The sequence below is a fragment of the Pezoporus flaviventris genome, unplaced genomic scaffold (genome assembly GCF_033815535.1).
Source record: "Pezoporus flaviventris isolate CSIRO_AGI_PZ_B2104156 unplaced genomic scaffold, CSIRO_AGI_Pfla_v1 ptg000001l, whole genome shotgun sequence".
Lineage (NCBI taxonomy): Eukaryota > Metazoa > Chordata > Aves > Psittaciformes > Psittacidae > Pezoporus > Pezoporus flaviventris.
Window position 1 is genome coordinate 27,620,243 of NW_026892549.1, and position 23,558 is coordinate 27,643,800.

A 23,558-nucleotide genomic window follows, 5' to 3' on the forward strand; every position below is an offset into this window, starting at 1 on the left:
GTACTCGGGATACAACTATCAACTGACCTCTCCAACCTGACGCTCCAAACTTTTTTGCCTGGAGGTAGCAGACTACCAATATGAATTTTGTAGGCAACAAAAAACTGCCACACAGAGAAATGAGAGAGGCATGACTCAAGCAGGTAGGGTATGCTCTTGTAACTTCATGGTATTCTTGCACACTGGCCTTATTCTTACTTATAGTGTGCTTTAGGAACAACATAGTATAACACAAAATACAGAAAAACCTATTTGGAGCTTATACAAGGTAACAGATAACTTGATGTAACAGGAATAATCACTGACAAATTGCCAGGCATCTCAGGCAAGTATTACAGGTTTTCTCTCAACCTGCTTCTCTGTATTAGTTTGATGCTACTATATAAGCTTAAATGTCACCTTATCTTCTGATTCCTTCTTTGGCACAAATTCAGATGCAAAGACAAACTACAGAAAACAAGACATACACGAAAAAACACACCTAAATGACAAACTATAAATATAAAACTGTCAATGCAGTAACCATTTATTCACCCTCAGTCTCTAAATAAAATCATGTACTTAGTTTCCTTATATAGAAAAATGAGCAATTTTTTTTAAGTGACTGAAAAAAAGATAGAATTAATATGCAGGCATGGAGGATGCATTAACTGTCACTTACTCCAGGGGACATTTTGAGAGACATCCTTCTTGTGCATTGTACATTGACAGTCAAAATATAAGCCAAAAAATGCTACATTAACAGAGTATTCTATCATTGTCCAGCACTTCAGTATTTGCTCACTTAGGCTCCAGTGGAAAAGTGCCAATACATCACCCTGAAAAGCTGGTTCAGAGAACATACTGGAGCACTCTGATCTTATCAGTCTGCGAACACAGGAGATGCACTGAAATATCTCATCCAAGTCTTGGTTAATGGCTTCCCCTTCAAAGTAAATTCCAGGGGAGCTTGGGAAGGCCGTAAGAAGCAGTACTTGGCATAAGCAGTTTTCATGCTACAGGTTTCTCACAGTAAATCTATGACAAATTTATCCAGATCTTCAGGTAACAAATTTCTACTGAAATTAGAGGCAGAAATTACCACTGAACATTTGGATCAAGGTTCATGTACCTTTTAACCCTTTAATATTAATTATATACATGTAAAGCAAAGTTTAAAAAAGTGACAGAAGTAACTTCAGATGAGCACTATAAAATGGGAACTCCCCTAACTGGTTTGTTCTGCCAAAGCTCTGCCATATTCCTGAATTAATATTTTGATGGTTCCAGTTACAAAGTAGAAGTTTGGCAAAAGACAAAATGCTGAATAGAAATGATCTGGACATTTTCCTAGCCTGAAGAGGATATATTCGAAGCCTCTCTGAGAAGACTCGGACAAAATCTGCCTTTAAGTCGGCTATCAGAGAACTTCACAAAAAACAGTATCTATACAGATTCAGTAAGCAACAGAAGCTTCAGTTCAAATGCACATAATTTAAATTGAGAAAGGGGTTTAGGAGAAAGTCAGGACTGAAATTTCTGCTCTCTCCTTGTCCTGGGCTCAGCAGTAGCAGTCATTTTTCTCCGCCTTGGTAGCTGGGGCAGTGCAGTGTTTTGACTTTCGGCTCGGGAACAGAGCTGATAGAGATGTTTTGGTTTGGCCAAGGACTTTGTGAGCCTCATGCTTTGCCAGGGAGGAGGGGAAGCCAGGAGGAAGCAGAGACAGGACACCTGACCCAAACTGACCAAAGAGGTATTCCATACCACAGCACGTCATGCCCAGGAGGTAACTGGGAGTTAGCTGGAAGGGCTGGGAGACTGCAGGGTTGGAGGAGGTATGGGTCGGTGCTTGGTCGGGCTGGGGCGGGGGGTGAGTTATCGGTCGGCTGGTGGTGAGGTGATGTATTCTCTTCCCTTGTTATTTCCTTTATCATTATTATTATTGGTGGTAGCAGCAGTGATTTGTGTTATACCTTAGTTACTAAACTGTTCTTATCTCAACCCGTGGGAGTTGCATTCGTTTCGATTCTCCTCTCCGTCCCTCCAGGAGTAGGGGAGAGCAAGAAGGGGGGGAGTGAGTGAACGAGCCCTCTGCCTGGTTTAAACCATGACACTCCTCAAACACTAGTGGTAATGGTTATTTTAAAATGAGTCATCTACATTCTCCAGGCAGGAGGAGGAAAGGAAAGCTGCTCAGAACGCTGGCAGGATGCAACCAAAACCAACCATAAATAAAAGAGGAGCTAGGATCAAAACACACACGCATGTGGAATTAAAGGGGGGGGAGAAAGTAAAACTGAAGTGGGTGACAGCAGCAAAAGCTGAAGACTCATCCCTGCAAAAATATCTACTTTCCAATTTTCTGTCATCAGGCAAGCACTGAAAGCAAGGCACCAAATGAAATTAAGATCACTGACAATGTACAATGCTCTCGTCACACAATCCGTAACAGCTTTTACACATATATAAGCCCAAGACCCGGGATTCTCAGGGTCTCAAAAGAATTAAGAAACAATTACCTTAAGCCTTAGAACAATCACTGATTTTCAAACAAACAAGCTTCTTTCAGAACTTTTCACCTCTTGTCTACTTTTTGTAGACAGACGTGCTTGTATCTATGGTTATATTAACATTTCTGGCTGTATACAGTAAATTTTGTTTCTTCCATAGTGTCTAAAGACTCAAGTCAGGAATTTACAATACTCCATTAGAAAGGAAAAGTAAATGAAATCTCTTTTGAGGTTTTTCCTTTTTGACTTGCAAGCTGTGGATTTCTGTGGGTATTAGCAAGTTAATCCTAGGGGCTCCCTCAGAAGATGAAATGGAGTCCATTGTGAGAAAACTGAACTTCAGCAGATTAGGAAACGTAATCTGAAGTATTTTTTTTTTTGTATCGGTATATTGAAATGATATGAAAGACCCCATTCGTAGGTATTTCCATGGACAATTTCTTTCCCATCAAATACTCAACAGCTCATCTCACAAAGCAGACTTCATTCTGAATTACTGTGACATAACTAGATATCAAGAACTTGTGTTTCAAAATGTATCATTGTACCTTAAAAGGGGACTTACTAAACGCAGGAAAAAAAAAACAACAAACAACAGTCTACTTACTGGGACACTGGGAGTTTTCAAAACCGGTGGTGCTGGCAGAGCCTCCGATTCTGGCTGGTTCCAGTGTCTAGCATTATATACAGCTTTTGTGGGAGACTAAAAGATAAAAATAAAAGTTATTTTTAAAGCAAAATCTACCAATATCACTATGCACTCCAAAAATTATTGTAGCAATAATGTTACCTAACAAGTAAAATGCGTTTCATTTCCCCCACTTCTGTATTCCCAGCAACACAAGTTCTCTGTACCATACATATCAGAAAATCTGTAAGACTTTGAAGTACCTGATGGTTTTAAAGGCACACAGACCCACTCAAATGGCAAAAGACATTATGTGCATGTATTTCAAGATTTTTCTTTCTACTGGTTGAATTTATTCGAAGACAAAAGGTCTGCAACCTTAGCATAGACAAAACCAGACAGCTATGAGGGGGGAAGAAAACATGTTAGCAAACATCATGTCAGTAGAAAATATGACCAGTTTGGAATCAAAATGCAGATCTGACATAGACTTTGATGCTTCAAGAAAGAGAAAACACTCAAATTAAATGCCTTAATCCATATGATAAATCAAGCGTTTTTTTTTTTTTTCTTCCTGCTCAGAAATGTTTCAAGGCAAATCAAACTAAATCAAGATTTACTGTCCTTGAATTTTTGGGAAACACAATTGTCCTGGGTTCAGCAGTAGCAGTCATTTTTCTCCTCCTTGGTAGCTGGTGCAGTGTTGTGTTTTGACTTTCGGCTTGGGAACAGAGCTGATAACAATGATGTTTTGGTTTGGCCAAGGACTTTGTGAGCCTCATGCTGTGCCAGGGAGGAGGGGAAGCCAGGAGGAAGCAGAGACAGGACACCTGACCCAAGCTAGCCAAAGAGGTATTCCATACCAGAGCACATCATGCCCAGGATGTAACTGGGAGTTAGGCAGAAGGACTGGGAGACTGCAGGGCTGGAGGAGGCATCGGTCAGAGATTGGTCAGGCTGGGGGTGGGGGGAGTTACCGGTCAGCTGGTGGTGAGATATCGTATTCTCTTCCCTTATTTCCTTCATCATTGTTATTATTGGTGGTAGCAGCAGTGATTTGTGTTATACCTTAGTTACTAAACTGTTCTTATCTCAACCCCTGGGAGTTGCATTCTTTTCGATTCTCCTCTACGTCCCTCCAGGAGTAGGGGGAGGGCAAGAAGGGGGGGAAGTGAGTGAACAAGTTGCCTGACTGGGTTTAAACCACGACAACAATATAATTCTTAGAGGATGCAACGACAGAACTGCATTTCTAGCAGCTGAGTTTACCTATTTAATGGCATTATAATAATTCTAGATTAATACAGTATTACAATTTTCATAGTTTCCCAACATGCCGTATATTGTGTAAACTGCGTAACTACATACCTCCTCACAAGCACTTATAGAGCATTTTAAACATAGAAAACATAGATATCTATTAAAAAAAAATAAAAAGTTGGGCATTAAAAAAAAGAAATCCTGTTAAATGTAAGGTATCAGCTATTTAAAGCAGATATTAGCTCATGTACAGCCCACAGAGGGGCTATGCGCAGCACACCTAGCAGCCCCAGCTATAGATTCTGAAGCACAACAAGGTTTTGGCATGTCAAAAACTACAAAGTAGATTTCAAGAGTTTCGGTATTACTGTCACATGTTTCTGAGCTGCATCCTTCCATTCTCTACGAGATGAGAAAGCCCTGACTAACAAAACTTCAAAGAATATTAGCAGAATGAAAGTCTCAGCTGTGAGTTTTCACAGCCCAAAAAAACTGTCAAGAACTACATCATTTTAGTTTCCAGACAAGAGAAACTCCTTCCTTCCTACAGTGAGCTTTGATGTGATAAGAAATTTAACTTAGTTGGACTTTTTAATTAATTTTTTTTTAAGCAGCGCTCACGTACCATTCAACAACATGCATGCAATGGCCATCATCTCAACAGCTTCAGCTGTTTTCTGAGGAAGCTCTTTTAACAAGATATTTTCAGGTAATGGAATGTAAAGTTGCTCAGCAGCCACATGTACCCACCATGGCCACATGCAGGAGTATCAAAATAAGGGGTTTGATAATTTTAATTTTTAACTTTCCAAAGTAATGAAAGCACCAGCTTATCTCCTGACAATCTCTCCAAGCTCAAACAGTTAAAACTGAGAAATCAGTTTTTAAGTTCATGCTGCTACAGTTATGAGAGGACATCTCTGTCCATAAAGACGGTGTCGTATAGATCCCCTTTAGAAAAAAAAGTTAACTGCTGACAAAAATCACTAAAAGGTTAACTCTCTTCTCTCCCAAGCTTACTGCATTTCTGAGCAGCAAAGTCTTATCAAAATCTGGCTCAAGGTTTATGATGAACAAACCAAGGACAACTTAGTAACAAAGATGCTTTTTTAATATTGAAGGACACAAGGTTTTACAAACATCTGTAATGGGGAAAAAAAAACACAACAGAATATTTTCTGGATACTCACTACTTTTCTCTTGAATTACGATTGCTCCACAGATAACCTCAGTGCTTAAGACTGGTAAGAGAAGGTCTAAGTTTCTGGGTGCCAACATCCCGGTATACAGGATAATTCAAGGAAGTAATACACTATCAAGTAGCCAGCATGAAAGTACAGCATATATTTAATATCAATCTGATGCATAATTCTACTTAACCTTGCAGGGAAAGTTAACTATTACAGTTCTGACAGCTGTCTATTGCATTACTGCTGCCATAAATCCTATTAACATACGATATTCATTATTAATAGTCCCAAATCTCAGTTATAATCTCACATAGTATCCTATCCCTGCTTAAAGGATACCAATATATTAATATTCCTGAATTTCCTGTCTCGTAGCTACAAGCAGCATAGCTTTTTCGATCTCTGCCACAGCAGCGCTGTGCTCAGTGCACCCAGCAGGGAGATGCTGCAGGGAGATGCAACCCACACAACAGGATCCTAGATGTATGCCTTCCTCAGCTCCATGCAGAAACAACAGGGGCACAAAGCAAAGCAGGCTCTACTGCAGCTGCCACACCCCTCTCCAAGGAAAGAGCACACCTCACTGGCTCAGTGCCCTATCTGCATGTTCCTTTTTCTTCAGTGCTCCATGACAAACCAAACACAGCCCTTATTAGGTGCCGGGGAGCACAGTCATGCTGGCATTAAAGCTGTCTTACTGAGCTGGTACAGGTCCTTGCTCAACATGCAACAGGAGTGTCTGTAGTCTCGGCTTTTCGGAATTTAGCACCGCTGTTTCATATATGTGCATACAGCATGGAAGCACAGATGACAGAGATCAAGTTCAGTGCTTCAGTACAGCATAAGAACAAAGTATACAAACAGCTGCACCAGCGTAATCAAAAGGTCCTCACAGCATTAGTGTTTTCTTCAGCAGAGAGCAACAGCTGATGCGTAGGAAAGAGCTCAACAGGGCAAAGAGATAAAGACAATTCCTTCTAAATAATCAGGGCTCAGAGGCTTCCTGAGTCAGACGGCTTCATTTTTATTTAACAGTCAAAAATGGGCTTTTCCTCCCTGATTTTCCTTAATCCCTTATTAAATCAAAAGCTAGGGCATCCCCAAGTGTTTTGCGACAAAGCACTTTACAGATTGCTTAGGCACTACCAACACAATATAGAAGAAAGCTGCATGTAAGACATCAAGTAATGTCAGCAGTTAATGCCTGAGAAATGAGGACATCTCATTTAATAGCTGTCTTGTAATATAGTCTAAACTGGAACTGAAAAAGGCAGTTACTTAAAACCTTGAATACTTATTGAAGTTTAGTTTTAGCCACTACAGTTTGTAATATCTTCCACTTGCAGATCTAAACAGTGTTTAGATTTGACCTGTGATTCCATGCCCTTCTAGTAATATTTTGTTAACCAGTAGAAACTGCTCCCCAGCAGCTCCTACCATCTGGTCTACCTACTGCACACAGCTCAGCACACCCCCAAAATCCAGCACTGCTTTCCAAAGAAATATATCCTAATCAGTTCTAACTCTTCATTAGGGACTATAGTGATAGGACAAGGGGTAATGGGTTCAAACTTAAACAGGGGAAGTTTAGATTGGATATAAGGTGGAAGTTTTTTACTGTAAGGGTGGTGAGGCACTGGAATGGGTTGCCCAAGGAAGTTGTGAATGCTCCATCCCTGGCGGCGCTCAAGGCCAGGTTGGACAGAGCCTTGGGTGACATGGTTTAGTGTGAGGCGTCCCTGCCCATGGCAGGGGGCTGGAACTTGATGATCTTAAGGTCCTTTCCAACCCTAACTATTCTATGATTCTATGATTATGCAGGGACTTTAGAGTTCTCTTAAAAATCACATGGATATAGCAAACAGATCACTCTTCTGCAATCACCTCTTAAAGGAACCTTCACATACTGATCTGCAACCCAAAACAAAGATGAATTTCCAAAACAACTGTAAGGAAACTGTGCCAATACCGATCAATCTGTAAGAACCATGTAGACTTGCTTTTAGATTACTGTGTGACAGAACTGAAGCCACGAAAAGTATGAATGCAAATGAATGCTAATGAACGCTAATGAACAAAGTCTTTTCAGAAGAGCTTTATCACATAAGCAAATGGGTTTATTTGGTTTTGGTGGTGGTTTTTTTAAGGCAACTCAAATGCTTATGATAAGCTTCCCTGAAGAAGCAATGCTGACATTTAAGCAGCAGTAATTTAAGAAACTGACTTACTTTCTCTTTAAAGAGAAGGCAACTGTGCAATTATTCAAATAATGCAGACTTTTCTTTAGGAATTCTTCCTCTAAAGATTAAGTTAGAATAAATGCAAGAGGAAATATATCACTCATTTGAATTCTGTGTTCTTAAGGCAAATAACTTCTGCAATATTAATCAGCCGTAAGAGCTTCTGCTGAATAGCAGAAGAGTTCTCTTTTTTCGTATGTAGAGAGCTGACAACTGTTTACACTGAGATGTCTGAAAGACTGCAAATACTGCAGTGAGGGTATAAAGCGTATTGTACTATGGGACCCTACATGTGGGAGGTGAACCGAGATGCAAAACCAGAACTAACGCCAGGGATTTTACAAAATGCACAAGGTTGTCAGTTTTATACAATCATCTCTAAATGGCATAAACTATGGGTCATGCTTAACCTCCCATCTCTGAAAGCCTCATGATGAAATTTTCAGGAGTTGATACTCTGCACATATGGATACAGTGCTGCCTACCATTCAAAGATACAAGAATAGCAGAAAATAAGAGCCAGGGACATGAGTCATGCTGAAAATACTAGCAAAACAAGAAAGACAGCAGCTATTTGCAGGCAAAAATGCCTTCCAAGATAGAAGACAATGGGAAAAGAAAACCCCCCAAAAAGCCATTTTTAACACATATCCTGATAAATTCATTATTTGTATCTGTATGCCAGATGCTTACAGTTCAAAAAAAATGGCAAACCAGTTAACCAAAATATATAATTATTTACCACTCGGTATTCATAATCATTAAGAGTACTACTCCATCCTGCATGTCTCAGTTTGAACAGAAAAGTATAACAAGTATGTTATGCAGCACAGAACTATTCATAATGGACTGTTTCTTTTGAAAAGGAATGAACATCCATTTCAAAGCAAAGAAAAAGAAATTACACTTCAAAAGAGGAGGATGGAGTACCAATTCAGCAAAGGCTGAGCCATGTGTATGTAACACAGGAGAAAGTTAATTTGGACTCCAGAGAACATAGCAGTTTTCAACAGCAGTTAAAAACCAGAGGCAAACTAGGACGAAGTCATTTATTCATTGCTCAAAATGTGAACTAAATCTCCATTATTTGGATCACAGTAGCTGATTAGTGCCAGTAATTCACCTCTAGGTGCCATGGACCACTTAATCGTGAGCTGCTACATCATTTCATACAGTACACAAAAAACATTATGCATGCACACAGCTAGACAACTACAAGTTGTTAGTCAGACAAGGTTGAAGAGTATCAGCAGCAAACAACATGGTGAGCAAGAGGGAAAAATGTCACTGAAGCTTTTCCTGCATCAGATTTCTGTCAAACTGCAAAATGTTTTTTCTTCCTCAAAGCTCAAAAGGAGGCCTCCAAGGCAGAGCAAGACAATGGGTCAGACACTCAAGTGAGACATGAAAATTTATCTTGAAGAAACAGGACAGTTTGATAAACGTGAGATTCATTCCTAAACAGAAATAGCTCATGGTATTCTGTATGCTGCTTACACTGAGTACACTCAAAGCTGGTCACTCAGAAGCAGAAGCCACATGGTTATGGTTACTGACTTGTCCTGAAATTTATGCTGTGTCTAATTAAAAGGGACAAGGTACAATAGCTTAGACATAATGCCACAATACTGCAAACATATCAATCAAGAGGAAAAAAAAAAAAACAAACCTGTGTCTGCCAGTAAGTAACTGACTGGTACACACACATCCTTGTATAAAAATCATTAGACTAAATTCCTGCCCTCTTTATTGCTACTTAAAACGCAGAGACACACACATATCCCCCTGCACACACTCCTGTTAATCCTGATCTATTTAAAGTGTATCAATCTACTGACAGGAAAGCCTCACAAAACCTCAACAGCAATGAAATTCCAGAGGTCATACAGCTGGGTACGTGTGTGTGCACACCCATGTAAGTGCTTCCACTGGGAGCAGTAAAACACTTCAAATAAATCTCCCAGCTGTACCCAGTGACCACACTGTGGTTTGCATCACTGAGTCTCTGAGTACGCTTATCTGACTTCTGATGAAACCCATCTTGAAGATGCTCTTCCAGGGAGCACACACCTCACACAAGCTGTTACTGGGCATTCCATAAAGCAGATGAGAATAAAGCTAACTCAAAGTAAAAACTTCTAGATGGGTATCATGGGGACACTGTGCCCTCAGCACCAACTGTTTCACTCTCGGAATGTGCTCTTGTTGCATCGCGCTATTATCTAACATATACAAAGTCAGAGAGAGGCGAGTCCACCAACCATACAGTACATGGGAGCTGTGAAGACAATTTTGTCTGATTACTAAAACACCAAGTTAATTACTAGGAACTATGCAACCTGGGGGAAGAGGGAGAGGGTAGAATATGAACATGCAAAAGAGAATCTGATTTAAAAATGTTTTAATGCATCTTTGCTTCTTACCTAAGAGTTACTATCAAAGGAGCTGGAAACACAAAGCAGTTTCCACTGAGACATGAAACATCTTCCATTGAACTTGATTTCTCTACTCCCTGAAAAACACAAGTACATGCATAGGGAGAAGGACTTCCATGCTTATTTTTCACTTGTCTCTCTTGCCTCTATGAGGACATAGCCTGTTACCTTCACATTGCACTTAATATCCCTACCTTTCTCTGACCTGACAACATCTTTCTTGATACTGCACAGGAGAAGACACGTACTTCCAAGAACCCTGCTACCACAGTTCCACCCAACAGCTGCATATGGAGAACAGATGAGGAAGCAGTTTTGCCAGGTGGAAGGATCTCAGCTCAGCATCTACCAGGACACACCCTTCTTCACCACAGCTTAATATAAAGGAGTGGGAAGAAAATAATTTTGATCAGCATCACATGATTACCTTGAAGTTAGCAGACCAACTCTAGGCATTTGCTTCCATTCTGAGATGGCTTCAAGGTGTTATGCCCAACTCAATTCAGTAAAATTACAGTGGCTACTTCAAAAAAGGTGACTGATCCTAAAGACCTGCCAGTTCTTACCAGTATCCTGTTTACTAACTTAAAAACTAAGATTTGGTTTTGGTCTAGTTACATTAATAATAGAAGGAGAAAAAAAAAATTAATCAATCCCTGAATGGTAAGCACTAGGAAGTCAGAGTTAAATAAATGTGCTTACTGAAGAATGTGGTTTTACAAAGATTAAGTGAAATAATCATATCAATATGAAGCTTTGGGTTTTAATAAATCAACTATTTCAGAAACAGATTTATTCTTATCTTTTATAATATTTTATTTTTTTTAAATTAATTGATTCCAGCAATATAAAAGTTCCTTAAAATACCAATGCTGTTTATAACTGGTTGAAACTCAGAACAGCTTATCTCTCATACATCATTACAGTTTTTGGACAAAATAGCCCCATAAAAATCACTTGAGTTCAGGACTGGCGTCCTGGGTTCAGCAGTAGCAGTCATTTTTCTCCTCCTTGATAGCTGGGGCAGTGCAGTGTTTTGACTTTCGGCTCGGGAACAGAGCTGATAACAATGATGTTTTGGTTTGGCCAAGGACTTCGTGAGCCTCATGCTTTGCCAGGGAGGAGGGGAAGCCAGGAGGAAGCAGAGACAGGACACCTGACCCAAACTGACCAAAGAGGCATTCCATACCACAGCACGTCATGCCCAGGATGTAACTGGGAGTTAGCTGGAAGGGCTGGGAGACTGCAGGGTTGGAGGAGGTATGGGTCGGTGCTTGGTCGGGGGGTGAGTTATCGGTCGGCTGGTGGTGAGGTGATGTATTCTCTTCCCTTGTTATTTCCTTTATCATGATTATTATTGGTGGTAGCAGCAGTGATTTGTGTTATACCTTAGTTACTAAACTGTTCTTATCTCAACCCGTGGGAGTTGCATTCTTTTTGACTCTCCGTCCCTCCAGAAGTAGGGCGAGGGCAAGAAGAGAGGGGAAGTGAGTGAACGAGTTGTCTGGTTTGGTTTAAACCACAACAACTGGGAAGACCACCTGCCAGAAAGCACCAAACAGTAAATGAAAGGCATGTACTGCAGAAGCAGCAACATGCTGTCACAGGATGTCAGATCTGACCATCACTGTTTGTTTGTCAAATTGCTGATGAAAGACTGCTGGCTTAGCACTATAATGATACAAGCCAGAGAGTTCAAAGAGTATTGCGACTTTCAGAATTCAGCTTGACTCCTCAGAGTCAAAACAGCCAATGTCAACTAATACACTTTCCTATTAAAAAAAAAAGGCAATTTTGACATCCTAGGTTAGGATGCTAACAGCAGCTCAATGTATGCAGTATCAACAGTTCACTGTCACTGAAAAAATGCTTTGTTAAAGCTGTTAATCCTTTTGATGGGACACTTTTCCTTAAAGTTATCCAACCTAGAGACAAGAAGCTCTTTTTAAAATTAGTTCTGATCAGTCTATCATTAAATGCATGGAAAGGGCTATGACTAACATAGCAAAACTTTAGAACACTTCCATTGATGATTTTCCAAGACTATTTACTTAAAATAAGCTATGGAAAAAGTATGAGCCAAAACTACCTGAGGTTGGGTACTAAAGATAGATCAACCTTCATATACATTAAATAAAATTTTTAAAATCTTTAAAAATTAGAGGGAATGCAGACCGATTTGCAGGCAAGCAAAAACAAATGACACATGCAGGATGTCTTTGATAAACATCTACTGCAAAGTGTAATGCAAGCAAAATGGAAAACTACAGATCACAGCACAGCCCAGTTTCTTTCCCCTCCCACACAAATATCATTACATTAGCCCTAAGATAACTCAGTCAAACCAAGAGTCACGCATGGTTTCAGACTTCTCCAATGTCAAAACACTTCCAAAGATCAGGTACAAGTATTGCATCCTGGACTTCAAGTAAACTTAGACACAGCACTTGTTTCAAGTCGGTATTTATAGCTTCCTCCAGTCAGCATGTGGAAAAAGCTTACATCAAGCTATAAAACATCTCACAGGTTATACCCTTAAACTTCTATTACAGCAAATCCACTAGAAACAACAGGATCTCGCATACGGTTTATTTTCAAGGATTGACAGTTACAGTGTCGAAAATTTGTAACAGGAATATAGCAACTTCATGAGAACAACCTACTTACGAAAAAAAACAAACCCAAACCTACTTACAGGGCAAGAAAGATGCAACTAAATAGTGAACTATGGACTAACTGCACATCAAACTAAAGGCACATGGAAGAAAAAAAAAATATTTTTTTCTGGTTAAGCCCTTGATAACTGGAAATTAAAGCTCTTCACACAGTACTGATTTGACAATGCCTTCCAACTCATCTGTCCAAAAGGATGCTTTGAGATCTTGCACATGTATCTGTACCTTGTTGGGCATAAAACACAGCAGTTATTCATAAAACTTGAATAAAACATGAAAATAAACAATAAACAGTTGCAGGGTTATGACTGGATGAAGTTTCTGTCTCGGATGCAGAGCTCAAAAGCAGTCTGTTGGCTAAGCCATGTCTGAATTCAGCAATGATTTCATTCATGTATTCAACACTACTGTCATGACTAACTCTATTAATGTCACTTGATCAAAATAATACTTGTAATCCTGCTAATGCCAGCCGTGGTTAGTGAGCACTTCTCAGCTGTAATGTTGACTTAACCAGGTTAAGAGGACTTAATCTCTCTTCTTCAGTTTCCTCACCTGAGTGGATACAACTGCTTATGGTCTCCAGTGAACTAAACTGTGATTTGTTAAATGTTTCTTTTTAGTGGGTTCTTCAGTTTTGTTCAATATACAACCTTAGGAAAGGAGCAAGAGAAGAGGACTGAGCAGGTGAAGCAAAAAGAGAGCTAAGGCAGTGTCTCCAAATACTTGTCAGTAGTTTCTGTCTTTTTCAGACAAAACCAGGCCTTACAGTAGGCTGAGTTTGAGGGGTTCTGTCAGGTTGGGTTTTTTTTTTTAAACACGTAATACAAGATCTCCGCTTTTCCTGACAAGTATATTCCACGCTAGTTGAATAACTTCCAAGCAATGACAGTGTTAAAAAACAAGGAAAGTATTTTGCACAGGTCACTTCATGGCCCAGGATTACTCGAGTGAGAGGCAAAATAGACAGGTTTTCTAGAGCCAAGACCTCAACAAGCAAATGTAGAGAAGTTTCTCCACACATAGCAAGGCAAGAGAATAAGAAATACTATTTAAAGCTAGCTTAAAGTTGTTTATAAACATTAAATTCTTACTGAAAAAGTGAGTTAAGGGAAATACACAAATTTGAACAGAAGTTAAAAGCCACTAAGCACTGCAGTTAGCTTTTAGTTTGAACAACAGTCCACAAATCTCCACTGCAGACCGTCTGTGCAGCAAGTATTCTTCCTCATGTTACCAATCAGAAACAACCAACATCTAAGAAATTAATACCAAAAGACTCATTTCTAAGGCACAGAAAAAGAAAAATAAACATTCTGATATACAGCAGTCACCTAATACCTTGAAATGTCATGCTGCTTTGAGCAGCATGACAGAGCCTTTCACACCAACTTGAAAGAGTCAGTGCTTTTTTCCTATTGTACCTTTGTCCCACTAACACAGTAAGTCTTCCCATATGTCTCAGTAGCACTGAAGAGCACTAACAGAAGGATTATAGTCTTCCCCCTCTTCCTTGCTCCTCAAGCTGAAAGGTTCCCATACTCTGTAATTATGATTTGCAACTCTATTTATATTCTTACCTTGGAATATTCAAACGTAATCAGTATTCACCTTGTCTCTATTGGCTTCCTATGGCCACAGGCAGAACTAGGATCAGCACAGAGTTGCAAGTCACTCTTAAACATTCATTTCCAGTTTAAGAGCAGAGGGCCATCACAGAAAATGTGCTGTTCGGAGGACTTGGTGTTCCTTAACAACATGCTGGACAACAGAAGTGCTGAGCAGACAGTACAGGTCTGGCACAAAACAGCAAGCTCTTGTATACCTTACTCGTTTTGACCTGATAAATGAAAATTAGTTTTATCTGTAAAAAGGGAACTAAGCTCAAAGGGACCAGCAGGTGGGCATATCACAGCCCCACAGTTCCCAAACCTACATGCTAGAGCACAAGTTACTGAACCAGTCGAATTAAAACTGCAAACAGCTGCAAACAAACTTCTGCAGATGTTACTCATGTACGCTTCACACCCATAATTTGCAAGTCAAGTAATGCCAATATTTGTGTTCTGCAAGTACATAATTATGTTGCTACAGAACATAATATTCCTCTTGGAAGTCAGACGCAGGATCAAGAGATTTAATTCACTTAAAAGCAGAATTCTGGTTGAGACTTCACATACCTACCGTAACATGCGCACTACTGCGACTTTTTTGCTCATTATTATGTGTGTGAATAGTCAGTTATTTCAGCAAGACTCTATACGTTAAAAGCAACTTTCAGGAACACTTATTCACTAAGTCAATAATGTCTGTAATCTTTTATTACACATACGATCAAAGTTTCAAGAACTGGACTTTAACTTTAGAGTACAATGGTCAGGTTTCAAAACCACAAACATGAGCGAGAGTCCTGCTAACTACATACTAGAAAAAAAACACTTCAGCTTCCTGGACCTACTGAAGTTTAACAATACCACCTGCTGCTTCCTCAGTAACAGAACTCTACTTTTCAGCTCAGTGTGATACTAAGTGCCATACCTCTAACATCACCACCTAGATGAAATTCATTATTACTGTATCTGCTGGTTTCTACTAGAAAAAAAAAAAAGGCGATGAAACAGTGAAGACATTCCAGAGGTGGTGGGTTGCTGCGTTTGGTATTTTAGGAGAGGATCATTTAGTTGTGGTCAGGTTAATACTTATAGTCCAATTTTTCACTCCCAGAATTACAAGTCCCTTAAGATGCAACTGAGATTAAGAGTCTATATCTGCAGTTTAGGAAGATAATTATAGCATCTCTAATTACCATCAGAACAAGCTTTACAAGCTTTTTTAGTAACACCACGAAATAGCCGTATGATTAGAGACCATTACAGTTTAAAATCTGAATTGCAATTGCAGCAGCTTCTACTTGTAGGTCCATTATATAACTGCAGGATCAAAAAGGCTATTTAATTTTCACCTTTCCCACTTGACTTAAGTTTATTCCCAAGTGACAATTTTCTAGAGTTGAAACCATTCTCTCTTATAAAGTATAGTATTGCTGTAAAGTTTTTTCCATATAATTTCACAATACAGACATTCAAAATTAATCAAAACAGTTTCCATATAAACCTGCAAGTATTTAAAGTATAAAAATTAAACACGAAACACATAAAAAGCTATTATAGAACAGTATTTGAAGCATACATATAAACATTGAAAAATATCCCATAGTTAACAAAACACCTACAGCTGTTTTATGCTGCTAATACAGCAAAAAAAGCTACAGTTGAGTTTATATTCCCTGTACTTCTGTTTCCAAGTCTAGTGTAATATTCACTGATAGGAGCTGATTAAAAACAAAAAAAATATTATTTTATCAGCAGAAGCTGAGGATCTCTGATCTTCAAGAAATACTACTTCAGTTCTGAAAAGACCCTTCTCACTTATCAACAGCCTGACTTCAAACTCGGGAGGCAGGAGCTCCCTGTTCTCTCCCAAGTCAAGAGACAAGAAGCAATGCTTCTTTTCAAAAGGCCATTACAACTGACAGTACTTATTGGACTGCCCCAAATGAAAATATTCTCTTCCATGCTTTGGGAAATAAAACAAGTTTGTCCTCCTTCCTCTACCCATAAATACACATTTTTAAATGGAAAATTATTACCTATCAACACAGCTGAGGATATAACAAATCTTCCTGTTCTGCAACACCAATAAAAAAAAACAACCAAACCTTAAGAAATTACTTCAAGTGAACCATCATACAACACAAGTAATTAGTTACCTTCATAGGAAATTTTAGTGCAATTTAACGATTGGAATTTTTTAGATAAAATAACAAGGAAAATAATTTTAAAATAAATTCTTAGAAATGTCAGAAGGCTGAACACATAAAGGGAGTTTCTATTAAAACATGCAAATGCCACACTTTGCAAAACTTACAGAACCCAAAGAGAGAAATACGAGCATATTTCCCTCTCCCACTTTCCCCCTTTTCTCATTATCAGTTCTAGATTGCAGTGCTGGTGAGCCAGCTACTCTCTTCACCAAACAGGAACATATTATGCAAAAAAAACATAAGAAAAAGCATTAAGCATTAGAAACCGGTATCCTGGACAACCAAGTCATTAAACTTCATTTAGTGGAAATTACATGGATCCCACTATTTCAAACTTCCACCTAATAGCTAAACACAATTTTTGCTGAATGCACATTTTCACAAGCCTCAAAATACTGAGTAACCTATAATAATAGGCAAGATAAACCACATACCATCAACAAAATGAATAAGCTCCATTCAATAATGAAAGGGCAAATTCATACTGAATACTACGTAGTTTGGGTATATTAGGGTGGGAATTGGGTTTTTGGTTTTTTTTTGGTGGAGGTGGTGTTCAGTGGTTGTTTTTTGGTTTGTTTTTTTTTTTTTAACTAAGAAAATCTTACATTTCCACAGGCTACAAAGGCACTTGTCCTACGGACGAGTCCTGAAGACTACACCAATGACACCTTTGAAGCTTTCAGAAAGGTTCAATCCTATAATATGATAGATAGTTCTTAGGAGAGCAGCAAAAAAAGAAACAAAATAAACCCCCACAATATTTACTGGTGCTTAATAATCACCTAGAAAGGAATACATCCAGGTTACCCATTACCATTGTGCAACCCCCAAGCTTGCATCTCTAAAATGAAATTCCTAGTAACTGATAAAAAAACTTTGCACTTTAAAGTTTTACTCTTCTAGATATAATCTTAAAAATCCGACAAATTATTTCAAGTGCAGATATAAACCGGGACAAAAGCCTGGTACTTATATAGGAGGAAACATCAATACTGAAGAGTTAGTTAAAATAACTTTGCCTTGGTCTCGGTATTATTACTCACCCGCTTTGGCCCACTAAAAATCTTCCTGGTGTTTTCCTTAGATTTATCACCTTGCTTATTTGTGGATTTCTTATTGCCTTCAAGCACACCAGGTGTATCCTCTGAAAACTCCAGAAGATCTGTGAAAGGTAAAAGACACAAAATATCCATATTGAAAGTTATTGAAGTGCTAGAGCATTTCTTGCATCTGGCATTTACACAGGTGTAACTTAAGAAATTATATAATAAAAAACCCGATCTGCATCAGAAATATCAGCTTTAAAGCCAAACACAGTACTGGATGGAGCTCAGGTTTCCTGGCTAGACCGTCACAATACATAAAATATACATCACAAGGTTTACAGTCATAATTATTATAGCACCTCTGGCCCCTTGTGTAAGCTTCAAGTTACCATTTCCCATTTTGCACTCCTGTGAATCCCAGGTTGCCATTTATACGTGCTTACTTAATGGCTTACTGCTACACCTCTGAGCAGCAGGCAAATTAAACAGTAGATGGGGTTCTTCAAGAGAGTGAGATCAAGAGATTTATGAGAATACTTTTCACTACAGTTACAGGATGGAAGAATGGATCTCACTTCTCACAAAGGCAGCCTGTTTATATTTGCTTGTTCTGCTATAAACACTATTAAAAAAAAACATGGTCATCAACTCAGAAAGGAGTCAGCTGACAAAGTCAGACTCTGAAACGGCCTTTCAGTGTATTCAGTACTTGCCTTAGCAGTGGTTCTACTACTCAGTTCTGGACAGTAAATCTGCAATTCACTCATCTAATTAAATTCTTTTCCTGTTTTGTTGTTTGGGTTTGTTTTTGTTTTTCCCCTTTAAACTTGTATTTGAAGCATCATCCCTTGGAGAGCAGCTTATGCTCTTTTTACTTGGCACAAACCAGAAGTTACCATAAATTTCAAGCTGGAAACAAAAACGGGCACAGAGAAGCACTATTTCATCTATCAACAGTTTAGTAAACCTATCTATTCCAGAGAAGCTGCTACTATTTGAAAACTGCACTGCAAAAATACAAGCAGGTTGGATTGGTTACTCTTAATCTCAAGTGCACTTGCATCCAGTGAAGAGGCCTGGCCAAGCACCTAGGTAAGGAGGCAATCAAAAGCAAATGAGGCAAGCAAATTTATAAATATACTCACAAGGACACAAAACTTACCTAGTCTGGGGAAAATAAACATTCTTAGAATAAGGCTCAAACATTTCTTAAACTGCAGTAAATTTCAACAGGTTTGGCAGCACCACGGCAGCAGGATGCCTACTGCAAGGCACCCACCAGAACCAGCCTCCTGCATCCCAGCCCACTTTACGTTTCAGTTTAGGTGTACAATGTTAGTACAAGAGCTTAACAACTGAACAATCCCTCTGAAAATAACTGACCTTTTAAAGATCTTTTGATCAAATTCATCTAACAGAGGAAAAATACCAAAGACCAATTCTCATTAACTTAAAGCAAAACTGATTCTAAATCTATACAGAAGCCAACTTAGTCCATTGCTGCAACTTGCCCATTAAAGGAGTCAAATCAAATTGCTTTGATACATATAATTAAAAAAAATAATTAAAAAAATCCTGAAATACTTTTGAAGAAGCCAGGCCCTGAATACAATTCCCAAAGAAAAATCAAAGGAACAGACCTGGATCCTCCTATCATAGGTTAAAAGCTAAGAAGTTCCTTGGTTGACTCCAATAATTACAAACATGCAAATCATTCTAGAAACACAGGATGTGTTTTCACCCACCAAATTGGCACAGTAATTTGTGCCTTGTGCTAAGACTTGAAGCTGGTGTTGTGGTTAATACTGATTAACGGTACTCTGTATCAACTAAGCCACAATTTTGAAACATGTAGGTTTGTTTGAATTATACTCCTGTGTGATCCTGAACAATCCCATTTAAATGAGGTACTTTTCAATCGGACCCCCCTCCCCCCCGCCCCACAAAAAAAAACAAAACAAGCAAACAGAAGAAAACCCAACCAAACCAAATCTGCAAACCCCTTCTTGGTAAAAATGTTTCAACCACTAATGACAACAGGATAATTCTGCATTTCTGATGTTGCTAGCACATAAATGCTTTTATGATTAGCTTTGTAAGATTATCTCCAATGCTTTTATTTAAGCAATGCTCTCCGAGACCTTCCAGGTATCCTAAAAGCCCTCTCTGCATACATACCTTGCCAGATTTTCAGATGTAAACTAAATAGGTCATAGGGGAGAAATCTTTAGTTTGCATTAACCAAGCCAGGCAAAGACACAAGTAGTTTGGTAAGCCGTGACACTAATGAAGCTTGTTTTCTACTGGCTCTCTCTTGTATTACTGTTTTTTTTCCTCCTCACAGATAAGATGAGCATATTGACCTTTTTCCTCAATATGGGAGCATGTAAGGCCTTTTCCCCTGTACCTGACCATTTCAAGGTATTTATGATCTTGGAGCTCATTTGCCTGTCTCAGCTAAAATTGGAAAGAAGTTCAAAGACCAACTAGATGGCAACACCACAGTAAATTTCCCTGGGAAAAAACAACCCAGATTTGTTTAAGTGCCCAAGGGTAATTCTGCAGTAGATTTTGAAGTCCAAATAGGACTCTGCCTTAGAGGACTTTGATGTACTATTAACTGACTAAAAACATTTAACCAATTAAGGTGATTCAATTTTTGAGGAGATCCAAAGGAAGGAAAAAAACAAAACCAACACCAAGCAGGCTTGCTCACCAGAAAAGAGCTGAGTGATAGATGCTGGTACACAAAAGATACTCTGTCATCCAAAAAAAATTACAGGAATCTGATCTTTATCACCAAAAGAAAAAAATGAATGCTTGACACAAAGGTTAAGTTGTGAATCAGAACTGATTTTCAAAGCAAAAGGCTAAGCTTCAATACTTAAACTACAATAACAGGATAACTGCTACTGTAATTTAAAATCAAGAAAATTCTAAGTTCATCATCACTATACTGCTGATGAAATATATAATGAAGAAGGAGGTAAACCAAATAAAAGTAAGCATGTTAGAGATGACTGAACTTCACACATTCCTTTAGCAGAAGGTTTCAGGGCAACTTCTATATCATGTTTATGTCAATCTATATAGAAATACTGCAGTGCTTAATTTTAGTCAGCATTTTTTATAGTTTATTTAGATTTTTGCTATGCCTGACACTTTCTGTAATAATTTTATTGTCATTGGCCAAAATGAAATGTACCAAAACAAGCATTACCATAGTCCTAGGTGCATCAGCTGAAGAGGTGGGAAATAGAGCATTCTGAGACTGCAAGTTCATAAGCTAAATATATTAGAAATTTTACTGACCACACAAACCAGTGACAACCATGAAGGGATCTTTAGAAAAAGACAGAAACAAACTGATGGCACAGTTAATTCCAGAAGTATAACACCGTTCCAAAGATACAGGATTGCTCCTCAAAACTGATGCTTACAGTTGTATTTCGTTAAGCCTTACTCTTTGTCATTAGTTCAGACTGCTCCTGGATACAAGTCCTCATTGAGCTGATATAGTCAAGTAATTAAGTTATTTTCCTCCCATATTAAAAGCTCTCTTTACTAGAGCCATCCTGTAATCTGGCTAATGAAATTGTACAGGTACTGCTTCACATCTAGTAAAGTCTCACCAGTGCTTTCAGCCCCTGGCATTCTAGAAGACTATAGCTGGGAGACCCACAAGTGAAATAAAGGAGCTTTTGCTTTGCTGGGCTTGTGAAGTTATGAAGTTTCTTCATTACAAAGAAAGATCTGTGAACAGCATCTAGGACTTTGAAATCCACACCTCATGGTTTGATTAGTTTTTTGTTTGATTTTTTCTTTGTGGATTTTTTTGTTTGTTTTGTTTGGGGGGATCTGTTTTTTTTCTGTTTTGTGGTTTTTCGGGGGGGGGGGGGGGGCAGGAATTTTTTATGCTTTTGTTTGAGATTTTTTGGTGGGCTTTTTTAACCATTTTAGCAGGGAAGCCTATTGCAGAAGTAAACAAAAAAGACTTCAGTGAAAGTCTAATTAAAGTTGAATTTATCCGCTTTGCATTTTTTCCTGCACTAACAATACTGCCCATCCAATTTTTAGTACTTCCTTGAATTTCATTTGCAGAAACATTTAAATACGTATTTTTAAACTTACTTCCCTTCAACTGTGAGCTACTAGAATGGAAGGAATAGTCCACTGAAAGTTCAGTTAGAAAATCTTTGTCTTGTGTTTCATACTAAGATTCTGAAATATATTCCATAAAAGTAGGCCTAGATTATGGTAATCACTAAAACAGTGCTGTGTCAAAAAAAATATCTAAGATTGTAAAAGAAAGTATCAAATCTCTTGAAAAACTGGCTATGTCATATCACATTCTTTACACACAGAGTATCAACACCAATCTTAGGAATTTCCGGGGCTGGAACTCAGAGAGGCAATCTGGCATCTCACCTGTCAACCTGGAACAGGAACACTAGAATTTTATCTGTGGATGTATTCATTACAAAAAAGAACAGCACACACAGACCTCAGGTAGCATTAGCACCTCTCAGTACAGTCTGTAACTTCAGAAAGAAAGGCTATATTGTGCAAGATGTTCTGAAAGCTTTTTCTGAGACTTGGCATTTTCCATGGACACAGAAGTCACTTTTCTTCCAGTATGTAAAGACAGAACCTCACACCAATGCAACATATGCTACTACAACTTCAGACTCAGATCCAGAAGTCCTTGATAATTTTTCAGACTCAGCATCACTGTATTTTAGAACTTTAACATGGATGTTCCAAGTGAACCTTGATGCTCAAAATATTCAAAGGTCTCAGAAAAGGCAGCATGAACTGTATCAAAGAGCCCTATGCATTTTAGTGCAAAAATCAAGACTGTTTTGTCTTGTGCATTTTAGTGCAAAAATCAAGACTGTAGTAATGCATACTACAGGATTGAACTAGGCAATGTGCTGCAACTTAGGGAAATAACCTTGCATCACCCTTTCAATTTTCAGAGAAAAACCACAAGTCAAATCCAACATAGCTACAGTAGCACAAAACAAATCAAATGAGCAAAGGCAATGCAAAATAAAGGGGAAGCATCTTTCAGCAGAGGTCTGAGAGGCAGCTCTAATCTGAGGAGTGGAGAAATGTATTAGGAAACTAACATAACACAAACTTACATCTACCTGTGCAATGGAAATCTCTTAGGAAAGTATCTGTCATTTCACAGAGAAATAATTTGTGATACCTCAGAGTATAATGGCCTCCTCGATGAACATAGTGCTGAATGCAAACTGTAGGTACTTTAAGGCTCCAGAGAAAAGCAGATGAAAGATTTAATGGGTCAGCACATCAGCTGCATTAACGGTGTGATTTTTTTTTTTTTCCCTTGGAATAAATGGCTGAACAAAGACTCATAAGAGAAAGGGACTCAGATGGAGTATTTCATAAGCAGCCCTGTAAGTTAAATCCATTTACCAAAGAAGCTGGAATGCAAGTGTCTCATCATTATTACATTTTATGAAAACAAATCAAGTTGGTTTTTTTTGTTTGTTTGAAAACACAATCTTTACTATAATACCAGTATCAATTTGGCCCATTTACAATTTACAAAAAAAAACCCAGCAGTTAAAGTAGCCTTTGATTATAAGGCTTACAGACAATTCTGGTTTTGGAGAATGCTATAATTAGATTAATGAACTTTTTTCCTATGAAACTTTATTTCTAGATTATATTAACAGAAGCTATCTGTAGGAAAAAACAGCTTCTCCAACATTTGCAAAGCTAGACTTAAGTCCTCCC

General features: G+C 38.5%; 1 protein-coding gene across 6 annotated transcripts in view; it reads right to left on the reverse strand.

Moving 5' to 3' along the window:
* Window positions 1–23,558, reverse strand: part of WAPL (WAPL cohesin release factor) — a 70,129-nt gene that overhangs the window by 23,909 nt on the left and 22,662 nt on the right. For all 6 annotated transcript variants that reach the window (XM_061449414.1, XM_061449424.1, XM_061449380.1 and 3 more), the window contains exons 4-5: window positions 17,787–17,905; window positions 3,097–3,192 (exon numbers count right to left, since the gene is read on the reverse strand). In XM_061449414.1, coding sequence (XP_061305398.1) covers window positions 3,097–3,192; window positions 17,787–17,905 — 215 coding nt within the window. The remainder of the gene's footprint in view (window positions 1–3,096; window positions 3,193–17,786; window positions 17,906–23,558) is intronic.